Below are 17,294 nucleotides of genomic sequence, written 5' to 3'. Positions count from 1 at the left end.
GAGACAGACAAATGGGCACAAGAAAAGAGGCAGTGGTGGAGCGGGGCAGGGCAGAGAAACAAAAGGGTAGTCACTGCAGAGATAGTGACATGGAGAGAGCTGAGGCGTATTCTCATTTCCTAAGCAGTGCATCCTACAATTAGAAAGTCATATATGCACATCTGCATGCCTTTTAATTTCCATTTATATTTATTAGCAATTTCGGTCAGAATTGAATTTTAATCATGATGATTAGACATGGATCAATTGTGAGTGAAATGTATATACAGATTTAATTGTAGTTACCATTGAATATAAAGTAAAGAATCTGCCAGCAATGCGGGAGACCTGGGTTCAGTTGCTGGGTTGGCAAGATCCTCTGGAGAAGGGAATGGCTACCCACTCCAGTATTCTTGCCTGGAGAATGCCATGGACAGAGGAGCCTGGTGGGCTACAGTCCATAGGGTTGCAAAGAGTCGGACACGACTGAATGACGAACACTTTCAGCATTCAATAAATCATTCACATTGTGTCACTTTCCTTCTCCAGGGGGAAATCTTCCTGACCCAGGGATCAAACCCAGGTCTCTTGCATTGCAGGCAGATTCTTTACCATCTGAGCCACCAGGAAAGCCCCAGTTTTAAAGGATTTGACTCAAATAACTAAAAATTAGTTACATATGACTTCAACTAGTTGAAGGAAACTTGTTGGCCTAACACTTGGTGGCAGCCCTCAGTAATATGTAACAGGTAAGATGTTTATTTAGGTTCCACTAATTTCCACGTGTTGGTTAACATGGCAGAAAAATGATTAAAATAACAAATGATTATATTAGGCCTTTTTTATTTTGTGTTCAATGTTAAGTAAATACTACAGTGTTCAAAACACTTTGCCAGGTATGCCAGGTATGTATTGGTTTGATCACTAGCTTGGGGTAAATATCCGGGGGTGGAGTTGCTGCATCACGGGATAAGTGCATAGTAGACACTCCTACTGTCAACCAAAACAAAATAATGCAAGAAGCTGCAGATAAGGAAAGGGTTTATTTGGGGTCCTAACCAAATTGTATACAATCCCCTAAGTCCCCATCTTTTGAAGTAAACAACTTTTGCTTTAGTGTCTCTGGGCCTCCCCTGAGTCTCAAAAGCTGGTTCAAGAGTCAATAATTAGGAATGTAAACATGTAGAAACAAAGAATAGCTGTTGGGCTGGGGAACTGGTAACAAGTAGGACTATAAATCAGCCCCATCCCAGAGTTACCAAACTCCCACTTCCCTCAGAGATACAGATAAAGGTCTGACACACATTCCTAAGCTGTCTTTACAGAAACCAGATCCCCACCAGATGAAAACTGCTGACCAAAATCACGTAGATTTGGTTCAGTTAAAGCCAGAAGACTGACGATGCTAGAAATTTCACCTTGATGTCAACTAATCCTAGAAATCAAGCACAAGGTGATTAGGCACCCCATAGCTCCCCCTCATACTGCCTTTGAAAACCCTCCCCTGAAAACCACTGTGGGGAGTTTGGGTCTTTTGAGCATGAACTGCCCATTTTCCTTGCTTCAGTTCAGTGCAGTTCAGTTCAGTCGCTTAGTCGTGTCCCACTCTTTGCAACCCCATGAATTGCAGCACTCCAGGCCTCCCTGTCCATCACCAACTCCCGGAGTTCACTCAGACTCATGTCGAGCGAGTCGGTGATGCCATCCAGCCATCTCACTCTCTGTCGTCCCCTTCTCCTCCTGCCCCCAATCCCTCCCAGCATCAGTGTCTTTTCCAATGAGTCAACTCTTCGCATGAGGTGGCCAAAGTACTGGAGTTTCAGCTTTAGCATCACTCCTTCCAAAGAACACCCAGGACTGATCTCCTTTAGGATGGACTGGTTGGATCTCCTTGCAGTCCAAGGGACTCTCAAGAGTCTTTTCCAACACCACAGTTCAAAAGCATCAATTCTTCGGCACTCAGCTTTCTTCACAGTCCAACTCTCACATCCATACATGACTACTGGAAAAACCATAGCCTTGACTAGATGGACCTTTGTTGGCAAAGTAATGTCTCTGCTTTTCAATATGCTATCTAGGTTGGTCATAACTTTCCTTCCAAGGAATAAACATCTTTTAATTTCATGGTTGCAGTCACCATCTGCAGTGATTTTGGAGCACCCCAAAATTAAGTGTGACATTGTTTCCACTGTTCCCCCATCTATTTCCCATGAAGTGATGGGACCGGATGCCATGATCTTAGTTTTCTGAATGTTGAGCTTTAAGCCAACTCTTTTCACTCTCCTCTTTCACTTTCATCAAGAGGCTTTTTAGTTCCTCTTCACTTTCTGCCATAAGGGTGGTGTCATCTGCATATCTGAGGTTATTGATATTTCTCCTGGCAATCTTGAGTCCAGCTTGTGCTTCTTCCAGCCCAGCGTTTCTCATGATGTACTCTGCATATAACTTTGGGGCCCTACAAATAAGCTATACTTTTCTTTACCACAACCCAGTGTCAGAAGGTTGGCTTTGCTGCATTTATGATGAGTGGACCCAAGTCCAGGTTTAGCAACATTAAGAACTGCAGTTTGTGAGACACAGAATCTGGTAACCTGAGGCAGGGTAACTGGTGCAGTCACTATAGTCAGTAATGAAAATGATGACCGATCTCTGCTCTGGAAGCTTCATGGTTGCTTTCTGGATAACAATGAAGAAATATAGGAAGTAAAAATGTATCAGTTTTGCTGACAAGGATGGGTTCCTGTTTGAAACATGATTTGCTGGGAGAGACAGAGGAGATCCCCATAGGCTGACAGGATTTGAGAGAAGGTCACAGAAACCAGTAGCTGACAGGTTGAAAGGACTGAAAGACATTTGCTGCCCAAGGCCTGGGAGGTAGGATTGAAACAAATGGTCTAAATGGTGCTTTTGGATTTCACTCTCTCTTCCAGGCAAGGGAGAGCTTCCCAGGTGGCTCAGCAGTAAAGAATCCGCCTGCCAATGCAGGAGATGCAGGGTTGATCCCTGAGTCAGGAAGATCCTCTGGAGATGGCAGGCCACTCCAGTATTCTTGCCTGAAAAATCCCATGGATGGAGAAGCCTGGAAGGCTACAATCCACGGGGTTGCAAACAGTCAGGCATGATTTAGTGACTAATCAACAGCAACTGGCTGGTAGCTCTACACATGCATCCCTTTATGCCAGGAAACTTCAGGATGGGATGGATTCAAATAACAGTCTTTTGTACACAGGCATCTATGTGCCTAGTTCTAGGGCAGGAAAAGGTGTGGGACTCAGAGATGGAAATAAAAGTAGCAAGAATGTGACATGTGGAGCCACGGTTCTATGTGAAAGGACAGGAAGAAACAGTCCAGCCACAGTCCAGGTGCTGGGAAGTGCACAAGCACCGAGTCCAGGGAAAAAAGGAGGGAAGAACCTCTCCACTCATCCTCCCCACCTACAGTCACTGCAAACTCCTCCCTGCAGGGAGATCATAGCTTCGTGACACCTGTGACTGTGACCTTTGAAATGCTAAGTTAACTCATACAGCTCTGAACAAAAATTGAAGAAGAGAAAAACAAATTTAATAAAAAGATTATATTTTATTTTTACATATACATGGGCAGCTTCCCAGGAGAAGCAATTAGAGCTTATGGCTTGGGTTGGACAAAGGATGGTAAACTGTGAAGACGTGACAAGGCCAAGGGGTTTGAGCCAGTGCAGTGATTTCTGGAAATGTGACGAGGAAGATGAGGGTTAGTTTAACAAGCTCACTGGTACAGATTTCTCTCAGCCTTAACTTCCCATCTCTGGTGATGTCTTTTTTCCTCCTGATACAGAGAAGGTGCCTTTCACCTGCGATTTTTGTCTCCTCCTTTCCAGAAGAAAAAGGAAGATCAAAGTGTCCTGCTTGATCTGCTGCTTTTAAAGTGGCTTTAAGTCAAAATAGCTAACATTCCAATGAGGCATGTTTTGGGACGACCTGGTCTGAACGGCTACATTTTGTTGCTGTTAAGTCTGAACGAGTCATAGATAATGTGGGTGTTATATGAGATAATTCCCTACCTTCTAGGTGCTAAAGAGGATTGATTATTCCAATCAGGAAAACCTTAAAATAGAGGGATGTTAGTGGGACACATATTAGAGACAAAATGACTCTATGACTAATGAGTTTTGCCATCCTTTTTGCTGAAAAGAAGCCCCTGGAATTTCTGGTGGTGGTGACACAAGAATATAGTTTCAGATAATTAAGTAAAATTCAAGTTTTGCTTTACTTTTTTAACCTTGGTTATAAAAACATTCTTTCCCACAGTTTTTTAGAATTTAGATGTTCAATTGAAATTACTCCCCAGTCATTCACAACTCTTAAGGCGGAAGAGACTTTAAGTCTTAAAGTATTGTTTCCAGAGAAATTAATATGTCATGTCGAAAATTGTTTTTGGATGTTTATTCTGAAAGATAAATTTGATTTCTATTTGGTTCGTTAGATAAGATACTATAGGCTTCCCTCGTGGCTCAGACGGTAAAGAATCTGCCCTGCAGTGTGGGAGACCGGGGTTCAATCCCTGGGTCAGGAAGATACCCTGGAAAAGGGAATGGCAACCCACTCCAGTATTCTTGCTTGGAGAATTCCATGGATAGAGGAGCCTGGTGGGTATGGTTCATGGGGCTGCAGAGTCAGAAACCACTAAGCGACTGACACTTTCAAAAGTAGAGAAGGCTAAAGGATTAATATCTAAAGGATTTCTGCAAAGAGTGAATATATAGATATTTTAAATGAGCATTTGTTATTTTCTTACACCTTTTCAGTTGTTAAGATTGATTTTATAGAAAGTTGCATAACCCAGTTGAAAAAGAATAGTATGGGATTGTAGCAATTTTGCAAGGGGAAGGAAATTTCTAATCATAGATATAACATGGAAAGGTAAGCAAATGTGTTCAAGTTTGCCTAATTCCCAAGGACAACACTGGCTGTCCTGTGTTTCATATTGTCATATCTAATCAGTCAATCAATGGACTCCACAGAGAGGCTACAACCAATAAAATACTTCAGAAAAACCTACCTTTAAAGAAGCACAATTCTTCCTCTGCCAAACTGGAGAGTTTCTTAAGATACCCAAGGATATAGTCCATTTTGCTTCATAATTCTATGAAGAAACAAAGGTTTATTTGCCATTTATATTTCCTCTTTTATGGCTTGCTACAAAAATTATTCATAATTTAAGTCTCCACTTCTCCTTTCTGAAAACTCTCATTTAAACTCCTGTGTTCTGTTATTTTCAAAGTAGGGTCACAATAATTATGTTCTACCCTGTTAGATAATAAAGATAAAATTTACTCTCAACTTTTTGTGATTTTTTGGTTTTTGTTTTACCATTCTGTTTCTGTAACTATCCATATCAAGTTAGTTTTCTCTAATGCTAGACAGACACTTTTGCATTTTACATCATTGCTATTATTGTGAGGAATGGTATTAGGGATGATTAGTTCTGTTTTTCAACAGTGAAATTCCTACACAACAATGGAAGTGGAAACCCAAGCAATGTAGTCGAGTGTTTATTTGGTAATTATTTTGTCAATTCACTCAAAAAAATAGATCTATATCGAATGTTGACTAGGAGCCAGGCATTGTTTTATATACTGGCCATACAGATGGAGAGTAGACATCAACTACTTTTCTAAAGAAGCTTATAATCTAGTGGGAGGAGCTAGAGAAGAAATAAAATATGTGAGTAAAGTATGAAATATATTGAAGGGTGGTCAGTCTATGCTGAAAGAGCAAGTCGGGGGAGAGAGTGGAGGAGAGGAAGGTGTTTGTTTATTTGACTGATGGCTGCGTCTCCCAGAACAGACATACACTACCTGAAGACAGGGATTCTTCCCTGTGTTGCTTGCCACCATATCCCAGTGTGTACCATTAGATGCGGCACTTACCAAGTGTTGAATAAATGGATGGATACACCCCGTGTTAAATAATTCCTCCCCCATCCTGATCTACTCTTTCTTTTTCACACTACTTTATGTAGAATGTAATTTACTTATTACTTATGTTTATCATTTATTATCTGTGTTGCTGGGCTAGACAGTCACCTGCACAAGCAATAAGAATTTTTATCCATTTGGTTCACTGATGAATCTCAAGCACCAAGACTACTGCCTAACAAGCAGGCAGTAGGATTTAATAAAAACTTGTTGCATGAATGAATTTTAGTAAGTGATTTCACTAAAAGGAAACAATGAAGTTATTAACTTCTGACACAAGAATTCTGCTTGCTACTTTTAGCAAGCCAGTTTATTCCTGCCTATAACACACATTCTGATGGCTACTGACAAATTCACAATGTATGTACCCAAGAATCCTAGGAATAAAATGCTTAAGAAACTAATCCTGATGCCAAATTCATGTACCTTGGAATATCAAATGCCACAATGTACTATCTACTCATTCAGCTATCAAAGGGACAGCTTCTCTTCTATTATTAAGATTTTTTAAAAGGGAAAAGTGAGAGAAAAGTATGTAAATGAAACATGACTTGACAGTCCTGGTGTGGATTCTTTCAATGATTGAAACAACACAGAGTTTTGTTTTTTCATTTGAATAAAATGATTTTGATCCTTTCCTATACAAGACACATAAGGCACATTCACCATTTATTGTCTGACAAAGCTAGGGGGATACTTATATTTCAATCCAGGAGTTTCCTTTGTTATCCTAATAAAAGGATCAGAGGTTTTTAAAGAGGTGCCATTTACACTGGAAAAGCCACAGGCAACTCTAGAAATACAACCTGAGGATCAGAGTTCAGGAAAATGACACCTGCAAATAAATGCCCCATATGAACATAGTTTTAATGCTTACGGCACAGAAGTCAAGGGCAGAGTATTTTTCTCCCTGGATATCTTGAAACACCTAGTGATTTGTTCAAGAATTTTGGAAACATTTCTGTTCATTACTTATACATGACTATTATATTAGATTTTAGTTTCTTAAGGGCAAGACATAGACTTCTAAATCACAGCCTGCCCAGCGTCACGTGTAGGGGATGGGTACTCTCTTAAAAATAGTGAACTTGTGGAATCCAGAAAAATGGTAGAGATGATAAAGAACAAATATATGGATACCAAGGGGGAAAGGCAGAGCGGGAGGAACTGGGGGACTGGGATTGACATGCAAACACTATTGATACTATGTTAAAATAGATCTAATGAAAACATCCTGTATCCCACAGGGAATTCTATTTGGCACACTATGGCGATCTGAACCAACAGGAAGTCCAAAAGGGAGGGGATACACGTCTATGTGTGGATGACTCACTTTGCTGTACAGTAGAAACTACCACATCTTAAAGCAACTACGTTCCAGCAAAAATTAGTTTAAAAAAAGAGTGAACATCCTTGAAATCATTTCCAGGTGGAAAACTGTGGGTCATTCTCCATTCAGAAAGTTATGGTCATTTGCAGAGAATTTAAAATCCCACCATATTGCATAATACACACTGGGCTCAAATGTGAGCAATTTTTATGATCCTAATTTGCCTCTTTGCTCCTTCATGTCTTGCTCGGGACTTCTAGAAGATTCTATGCTTACACTAGACATTTCCAAAGTCTGTTTCACACTTTGCCTAGTCCTGTGTAAGTTGCTATAGACAAGGGTTTTATGGTGAAGTAAATTAGAAAACATTATATAAAAATTGCCTTCTGTTAGAGGTTTACAAGGCAAGCTAGGATTTTCAAAACTGTAAGAAAGTCTGCATAAATTGACCCCTTTAACCTTGTTTAACATCACATTTCCAAAACTTGTTTTTTTCTCAGAACTCTTTTTGAACGTAATAGTAACTCTATCTTTGATGTTACAAGATACCATCTATTTTAAGACAACTCATTAATTTATGTCCCACCAAGAAAGGAAAACACTGACAGGATGCCTTTGATTTTCAAGACTCATTTAAATATACAGCTGACAAAGCACAAACTCAAGAAATAGCACTTTATTCTACATAATGAAATGGAAATATATATTCTAGTAATGAAAAATTAAAAATTTTAAAAGATGTATTATTGTCCATTTTAGTAATTTTGGTAAGTCTATCAATTCTTTTATAGATTTCCATACACTGTCAGAGGCTGTCCTTTGAATTGTGATATAAACACATTTAATAGTATGTTACCATACCACCTTGAGAGTCCCTTGAGAGTCCCTTGGACAGCAAGGAGATCCAACCAGTCCATCCTAAAGGAAATCAGTCCTGAATATTCACTGAAAGGACTGATGCTGAAGCTAAAACTCTGATACTTTGGCCACTTGATGCAAAGAGCTGACTCATTTGAAAAGCCCCTGATGCTGGGAAAGATTGAGAGCAGAAGGGGACAACAGAGGATGAGATGGTTGGATGGCATCACCGACTCAATGGACATGAGTTTGGGTGAACTCCAGGAGTTGGTGATGGACAGGGAGGCCTGGTGTGCTGCAGTCCATGGGATCACAAAGAGTTGGACACGATTGAGTGACTGAACTGAACTGACCAAACAAACTCAGGGGCTTTCCAGGCAGCTCAGTGGTAAAGAATCTGCCTGCCAATGTAGGAGTTGCAAGAGGCACAGGTTCCATCCCTGGGTCGGGAAGATCCCATGGAGAAGGAATGGCAAGAAACTATAGTATTCTTCCCTGGGAAATTCCATGGACAGAGGAGCCTAGCGGGCTACAGTCCATGGGGTCTCAAAGAGTCAGACATGACTTAGCAACATTAAAACAACAGTATCACCTCATACATTTCTTTTTTTTAATTGATTTTTATTGGAGTACAATTGTTTTACAAAGTTATGTTACTTTCTGCTCTACAGCAAAGTGAATTAATTATACATAAACATTTATCTGTTCTTTTTTAGATCTTTTTCCCCATATAGGTCATTACAAAGTATTGAGCAGAGTTCCCTCCACTCACTGTTCCTCATTGGTTATCTATTTTATACACAGCAGTGTATATCTGTCAATCCCAATCTTCCAATTTACCCCTCCCCTCACTCTTTCCCCCTTGGTAACCCTAAGTTTTTTCCTACATCTGTGACTCTATTTCTGTTTTGTAATAAGTTCATCTGTACCACGCTTTGAGATTCCATTTGTAAGCAATATGATAGGATATTTTCTGTCTAATGCACTTTCTTTCTCTGTCTAATGCACTTCACTCAGCATGACAATCTCTAGGTTTGTCCATGTTATTGCAAATGGCATTACTTCATTTTTTTATGGCTGAGTAAAATTCCATTGTTACCTCAAGAAACAAAAAATTTGCTTACATTTCTTTAATCACAGTTGTAATATCACACATCATGGTTCTAACTCTAGATTTTTCGAGTGTAAACACTTTGAGACTTACAGGCAGTATTAGGAGAAAGCAGCTTAAAGACAACTCCAGGGCTGACAGGGACCACATCAACTTGTCCTCACTGATCACTCCTGATACACTTCATTACAGATCGGGCTCCTTTAACCCACCTCATGATGCCTGCATGCGTGAGTTTCAAACCAGATGTTTAACTCCTCTAGGTGGGATCCATATTTTCACTTCTTTGTATCTTCCCACCATGTTCACTTGGTGTAAGAGTAAGGTCATTATAAATCGTATTTATTAACAAGAGAATAATCTTCTCCATGCAGTAGCCAGGTGTAAACACCGCCTATTTGCAAAATCCATTTTATGTAACTATGTTTGTTAGCAAATCATACTTTCGTCTGCCTATTTGTAAAGACTTTTGTTTGTTATCTTCCCGACCCAGGGATCGAACCCAGGTCTCCTGTATTAGAGGCAGACGCTTTAACCTCTGAGCCACCAGGGAAGCCCCAATGTAATTCTAGAGACATTAAATCAGAAGAGCCACACAATTTTCTGGTGCTAAAAAACATGTCATTTTAATAATTAAGATACATAAATAAAGTGTTTATGATAGAAACAATAAAGTTGTCTCTCAATTCTATACAAACACTGAATTTCCAAGCAATTTGTAAGGAATATATTCATCTTCTTACATTCACAATAATGGTTGAACAATGATGTTTATCACTTTTAGATTTTTATATTCTACAAATTCACACACTATTAATTTATAGTATTACAGTGCTTGATAATCTTGACAATATGAAATAAAATTCTTCTAATGGTATATAGAAAATAAAATAAAATAATTAAAATTCATTTGTATAACTTTTTATGAAAACAAAATAATTAATATTTTTTCTGTAAAATAAATTATGTACTTTGTGTTGAAACATCATTCTATTAAAGTGTTTAGAAAATAGTTACATTCACGTTTTGGCAGTGTGCTGAAACATTCTTATTTGCCATCCCCTCATGCATGATAAAGTGAGGTGCAAGCTGTTCATATGTGAGAAAAACAGCTTGTTTTCACAGGAAAGGAAATGACGTATGAAATAGAATTCATAAAAAACCCAAGTGACCTGTGATAGAAATACAAAAATTCACTAAGAAAAAAGCATTTTTCAAGGCCTTTGAGGTGATGCAACTTTTGACTAGACTTATCAAAGGTGGTTTTTAATCATGCTACCCTGTAACTTCCATTAAATTAGCATGTCCATCAGTTGCTGGTTAAAGTTCAATGTTATAATTTAAAACATAGTGTTTGGTCAACTGACGGAAGCACGGCAATTGAACTCATCACTGACCACCTTTCATAAAGGAGCAACAGAAACAAACATCTCCACTCTGCTTCAAGCGTGGCTCCCAAGAGTAGCACCTTTATCACTGAGCACAAGTTTTCCAGCCGGCAGGAGTCTCTGGAGTGGCACAATATGAAAACTGTCTAATGCTGATGGCAGGGATCCTATTGAGCCAAATTTGCTGGTTCACCTAGAAACTGGTGAAAAACTTGGCACTGATTTAAATTTAACCAGAAAGGAAAAATATGACAAAGACCCAACAAAAGTCCAACGGGTCCAACAAAGATCTGTCTAGTCAAAGCTATGGTTTTTCCAGTAGTCATGTATGGATGAATGTGAGTTGGGACTATAAAGAAAGCTGAGTGCTGAAGAATGGATGCTTTTCAACTGTGGTGTTGGATAGAACTCTTGAGAATCCCTTGGACAGCAAAGAGATCCAACCAGTCCATCCTAAAGGAAATCAGTCCTGAATATTCACTGGAAGGCCTGATGCTGAAGCTGAAACTCCAATACTTTGGCCACCTGATGCAAAGAACTGACTCATTTGAAAAGACCCTGATGTTGGGCAAAATTGAAGGCAGGAGGAGAAGGGGACGACAGAGGATAAGATGGCTGGATGGCATCACCAACTCAATGGACATGAGTTTGAGTAGGCACCAGGAGTTGGTGATGGACAGGGAAGCCTGGTGTGCTGCAGTCCATGGGATCACAAAGAGTCAGACAGGACTAAGCGATTGAACTGAACTGAACTGAAGACAGGAAAAAAATGTGTACTTATCCACGAGAAATCCCTGAATGGCAGTTTGGAAACGAGCGCTCTTTCTTCTGTTTCTTCTTCGTCTTACCTTTCTTCTGCTTTTTCTCAGCCTTCTTTTTGCTTGGCTTCTGTTTCTTGCTTTCCTCTTTATACCATGGCCCCCAGACTCCTCCGTTGAGCCGAGGGTTACTTCTGGGGTCTTTGGGGGGGTACCTGACAGGCACTGCGGTTTTGTTGAACTGGGAGAGCCTCCGGAGGAGCTGCTTTACGATCCCGGGATACCTGTGGGAAAGGTCCACTCTCTCATAGGGGTCAGCTGTAATGTTGAACAGCCACACGCTTTTGCCCGTTGACAAGGTAACCCGCTCATTGTGCCAACGGTTTGGCCCCAGGTTGCTGAAAGACTGAGGGGGCACCCAGTCGCTGTATCCCGGGTTCCCTGTGAGCAGTTTCCAGTGTTGCACCCTGATAGCAGACTGAATGGCAGTGTTCCAGATCCCGTAGCCTGCAGCCCAAGAGCCGTTTTTCGCCTTGGTATAAATGGGGTCAATGTTGTGCAAAATGTCCACACGGGGAGAACGAAGGCCTTCGCTTATGGTCTCCCAGACATCATAGCCATCCAGCTGAATGTTCTCATCGATCTGCCCTTCAGCCAGTGAAATCAGAGTGGGGTACCAGTCAGTGATGTGCACGAGCTCCTTACACACGGTGCCCTTGTTTTTCAGGAGTGGGCTGTGCACGAAGCCAACAGCCCGGATCCCCCCTTCCCAGTAGGTTCCTTTGCTACCTCTCAGGGGCCAGTTGCTTCCTCCTGCTGTGGGCTGACCCCCGTTATCTGAAGAGTATATGATAATGCTGTTGTTGTAGAAACCGTACATCTTTAGAGCCAGGGTCACATTATTAATTGCTTCGTCTAAGCAGGAGAGCATGGCAGCATACCTGCGTCTGTTTATGTTGACAATGGATCTGTAGTGTTCGAAATACCTGCCAGGGGCTTGCAGTGGGGAGTGCACAGCTTGGTAGGCAATGTATAAAAATACAGGCTTTCTGGGGTCATGGGAAGCCAAGATTTGCTGCACTCTCTGAGTGTACATCTGTGTGGAGTACACTCCGTTGTCATAGTCCCAGGCAGCACTGTCATTTTCGTACAAGTCATAGCCACACATCCCAGGACTGTCACATTTGTGGTGTGTGTAGTAATCGCCACTTCCCAAGAGGGAGCCAAAAAAGGTATCGAATCCTCTCTTGGTGGGCATGCATTCTTTTCTATAAAAACCCAAGTGCCATTTTCCAACCATATGTGTTGAATACCCAACCTCCTTCAGCTTCTGAGGTAGGGTTGCATTGTCCAGAGGTAAGCAGTTGGGCTGGGTAGGTCTGATGATAGAATGTTGAAGTCCGGTGTGTATCTGATACCTAACAGAAGAGTAAAAAAATGTGTCAGAGCAGGATAAAAGAGAGATTCCACAGAAAACAATGATTCTCCTATTAAATAATGTTTCTACGAAGATAAATGCTACCCCAAATAAAATATGATCAATTCAGTATTTCTCCTGTTGACCCAAAAGTCCTGCCATAATTAGCTACACATTTAACATCTGAAATGCATTTTCACTTCAAATCAGTACTTTTGAAACTAAGATTCCATTGCTTATTTCAAAGTCTTTTTAAAGTTCTTATAACAGAAGTAATTTGAATAAACTTTAATCATTCAATTAATTATATGATGCACCAAACTAACATGATCAAGGAAAGAATATAAATTTCAGTGTTTGTAACCAAGCAGGATTCTGTGGATCCTACCATACAGTTGTGCTCATTTCACATGCTAGTAAGGCAATGCTCAAAATTTTTCAAACTAGGCTTCAGCAGTACATGAATGGAGAACTTCTAGATGTACAAGGTGGATTTAAAAAAGGCAGAGGAACCAGAGATTAAATTGCCAACATCTTTTGGATCATAGAAGAAGCAAGAAAATTTCAGAAAAAAATCTGCTTCATTGACTACACTAAAGCCTTTGATTGTGTGCATCAGAACAAACTGTAGAAAATTCTTAAAGAGATGAGAATACCAGACCCTCTTACCTGTCTCTTAAGAAACCTGTGTGCAGATCAAGAAGCAACAATTAGACACGGACATAGAACAATGGACTGGTTCAAAATTGGGAAAGTAGTATGACAAGGCTTGTCACCCTGCTTATGTAACGTATGTGCAGAGTGCGTCATGCAAAATGCCAGGCTGGATGAATTAGAAGCTGGAATCAAGACTGCAGAGAGAAATATCAACAATCTCATATACAAATAATACCATTCTAATGGCAGAAGGCAAAGAGGCACTGAGAACCTTTTGATGAGGGTGAAAGAAGAAAGCAAATAAGCTGGCTTAATACACAACATTCAGTAATCTAAGATCATGGCATCTGGTCCCATCACTTCATGGTTAACAGATGGGGAAGCAATGGAAACAGTTACAGACTTTGTTTTCTTGGGCTCCAAAATCACTGTGGACAGTGACTGCAGCCATGAAATTAAAACATGCTTGCTCCTTGAAAGGAAAGCTATGACAAACCCAGACAGCGTATTAGAAAGCAGAGACATCACTTTTCCAACAAAGGTCCATATAGTCAAAGCTATGCTTTTTCTAGTAGGCATGTATGAATGTGAGAGCTGGATCATCAAGAAGGCTGAGCGCCAGAGAACTGATGCTTTCCAACTGTGGTGCTGGGGAAGACTCTTGAGATTGCCTTGGACAGCAAAGAGATCAGACCAGTCAATCCTAAAGGAAATCAACCCTGAATATCATTGGAAAGATTGGCGCTGAAGCTGAAACTCCAATACTTTGGCCACCTGATGTGAAGAGGCCATTTGCTGGAAAAGGCCCTGATATGCTGTCAGACACGACTTAGTGACTCAAAAATAACAATAAGGATCCTATGGGGCCTTCTGAGGACAGACCACGCTCCCCCTCCCTACCACTCCCACACTTCCATGTCCTCTCCTGCTTCCCAAATTCCAAAGAATATATTTAATCAAAGAGGTGAGAAAATGCAGAAACAAAGGAAAACATTCAAGTATGAAAAAATAATAATAACTTAGCCATTAAACAAAGTCAAAGAACTTCAGTTTCTCCTCAGTGGCCATGAACAATATTCTGAGCTTTATCTTTTAGCTATTTTGTAGATTCTGAAATCCCCCACCAGGTGGAAGAAGTTAACTATATGCTGACCGCAAGCACAAAGAACCCAGACCAGTTGGAATCAGAAGGTTGAAGATGTTGATTCCTGATTACATCACCTAAACCAATCAGAAGAATATTCATCTTGGAATTTGAGTCTTTTGAGCATTCGTTGCCTGGACTCCTTGCTTGGGGCCCTGCAATAAACACTTTTTCCTTCACCACAACCCAGTATCAGCAGATTGGCTTTACTGAACCCAGGTGAGGGGACTCAAGTTTGGTTTGGTAATATGCTGTTGTTGTTACTGTTGTTTTTGGTCTAAAGACCTCACTGATGCTGCTGCTGCTGCTGCTGCTGCTGCTGCTGAGTCGATTCAGTTGTGTCCAACTCTGAGTGACACCACAGACGGCAGCCCACCAGGCTCCCCCGTCCCTGGGATCCTCCAGGCAAGAACATTGGAGTGGGTTGCCATTTCCTTCTCCAATGCATGAAAGTGAAAAGTGAAAGTGAAGTCGCTCAGTCCTGTCTGACTCTTAGCAACCCCATCGACTGCAGCCTACCAGGCTCCTCCATCCCTGGGATTTTCCAGGCAAGAGTGCTGGAGTGGGGTGCCACTGCCTTCTCCGAAAGACCTCACATTAGCTCCTAAATCATTTTTCTGAATAATTTATTTCAAGCTGATCTGAAAGTACTAAAAATACGTATAAAAATTATATAAAAATCTCCTGTTTGATTGTCAAAACCTGTTAAATCTCTGTAGGGAGAAACAGAAAATCTCTGAATCACAATATATTGTTGTTGAAAAGCCATTTTAGAAAGTGTTTTAGCTAGTGCTAAGGAAAGATTACATTTTTCTAAGAACAGTAGGAAATGAATCCTTTCATATGTTTCCCACTGTCTCTTTTTAAGAAAATTACATTCACTTACAATTTAGTATAAGAAACTGAGGTAACCTTTCTATACATTAAAATTAAATATATGTTGATTTCTGGCATTGTTCTCTTCCCAAGGGTATTTGCCAAGGGCTTTTATCTGCCCCCCCCCACCCCCTGCCCCAGAGAATGGTTATTATCACATAAGTATATGAATTTTCAATTGGGTCAAGATACGCCCACTAGTTCATGCCATCTTAAAAATGATTAATTCTATAGTTTTATTATATAAGTTCAAAACAATTTTTGAATAGGAAATATAGGCATTCTGAGAAAATGAAGTTTGCAAAAAGGGTTAGTGTAAAAATCAAAATATTCCTGGAATGAAATTACAAAGAGTTATATTGAGATAAAAAATAATTAAATCAATTGAATAAAGTCCAACATGTTATATATGCCTTGGATTGACTAGTTTATTTTTAAATGTTCAAATGATAGTCTAATGCAACTGTGAGTTCTTTCAAAGTGTCAATTGCAGTAACAGGCTGAAGGTTTATAGAAGCTGTAGTAATGTCCAGGCAGTATTCATATGGGCCCCATCTACTCTGCTTATCATTTAGCTGTTGAAGTTCACAATGAATAAAGTAATGAACTCCAAAGAAACAAGGTTTTAAGAAATATAATTTAGTCATAAATTCATAAAAAGTATTATTGCTCGAGAGTTTCTGATCCAGTTCAAGGTCTCAAACATTAACTTCTAAAACCACTAATTTTTGTATAAGCACAAGACAAATTGATAACACTTATCTATGTAAACACTGAGAATATTTAAAAAGGAGAAATCTGTATATTGTGAGACTGTGGGGAAGGATTTGTGGACATGGGTTACTAACTGTCTTATGTAGAAATGTAGTTGGCCACAGTATCTATTAAATTCATTGAACAGCTAACCAACTGAAGTCTTTCTAATTAAAACTGGGCACTTTTGCACATAGTACTAAGGGCAAAGAGAATTGAGCCTTTTGAAAAGTGTAAAATACAGAAACTGTTCAGTGTTGGCAGACACAGAAGAGAGTACAGAACAATTAATCAACTGTGTGGTCTCTGTCTTCTCCAGCGCAGAATGTTTTTCATATCGGAAAATTTAGACTCAACAATATAAAGGCTTGACAGCAGCTCCTAACAGAAGAGAGCTTTCAGGGAAGCTTCTGCTTAAATGAGTTCAAGACTCTGGAACCAAATAATGTTTGATGCAGCATTAGAGGCAGAGGTTAAGGGTATGTTTTGTTTTGGGAGTCAGAGAAATCAGGGTTTGACTGCTTATTAGCTGTGTGACTTTGAGCAGTACGTAACCCCCTGATCCTCCATTTCTTCATCTGTAAAAGAGGGATAATAATATATACTGGATTGCTGCAGCCCTGAAAGAGAGCACAGATTCTGACAGGGAGAGTGCATTCAGTAAGTGATAGGCTTTATTATTATTATCCCAGAGTTCTGAGTCATGTTACTAACATCTGTCTTTCAAGTTTTATAACTGACAGAACTTTCACATGCTTTCTGTGATTAGTCCTCATTACAACAGTGAGAAGTAGGATTATTTACATTCATTTTATAGATGGGAGAATAGAGATACAGAGATATCCCCCCACCTCCTCCAAGCTGCTTTACCAGGCTGTGATATGGGCTCCTGAGCAACACAGGAAAAACTGGATACTTTTCCTATCTCCTCAAGAGTTAAGTCCAGCACTTCTTAAAAAATCAAGGAGCAGAGGAAAGATACTATCAGTCTTGAGAAGTTAATCTAACTTTCTAATTAAAGATAGGAAGAATTTATAAACCAAATAATGAGGCTTATGCCAAT

At 40.0% G+C, this 17,294-nt stretch overlaps 1 protein-coding gene and 1 long non-coding RNA gene across 2 annotated transcripts in view; both read right to left on the bottom strand.

Annotated features, from left to right (window-relative positions):
• The window catches only part of LOC108636202, a 120,998-nt gene that overhangs the window by 33,945 nt on the left and 69,759 nt on the right, over positions 1 to 17,294 (bottom strand). The window contains exon 2 of the long non-coding RNA XR_001918168.1: positions 5,021 to 5,104. This is a non-coding gene — a long non-coding RNA (uncharacterized LOC108636202). The remainder of the gene's footprint in view (positions 1 to 5,020; positions 5,105 to 17,294) is intronic.
• ARSJ (arylsulfatase family member J) overlaps positions 11,307 to 17,294 on the bottom strand; it is a 75,643-nt gene continuing 69,655 nt past the window's right edge. Inside the window, exon 2 of the mRNA XM_005681284.3 lies at positions 11,307 to 12,802. Within this exon, the coding sequence (XP_005681341.3) occupies positions 11,404 to 12,802 (1,399 nt within the window). The 3' untranslated portion in view covers positions 11,307 to 11,403. The remainder of the gene's footprint in view (positions 12,803 to 17,294) is intronic.

The sequence above is a fragment of the Capra hircus genome, chromosome 6 (assembly GCF_001704415.2).
Source record: "Capra hircus breed San Clemente chromosome 6, ASM170441v1, whole genome shotgun sequence".
In the NCBI taxonomy this organism is placed as follows: Eukaryota; Metazoa; Chordata; class Mammalia; order Artiodactyla; family Bovidae; genus Capra; species Capra hircus.
This window is presented reverse-complemented; position numbering and strand designations above follow the sequence as displayed.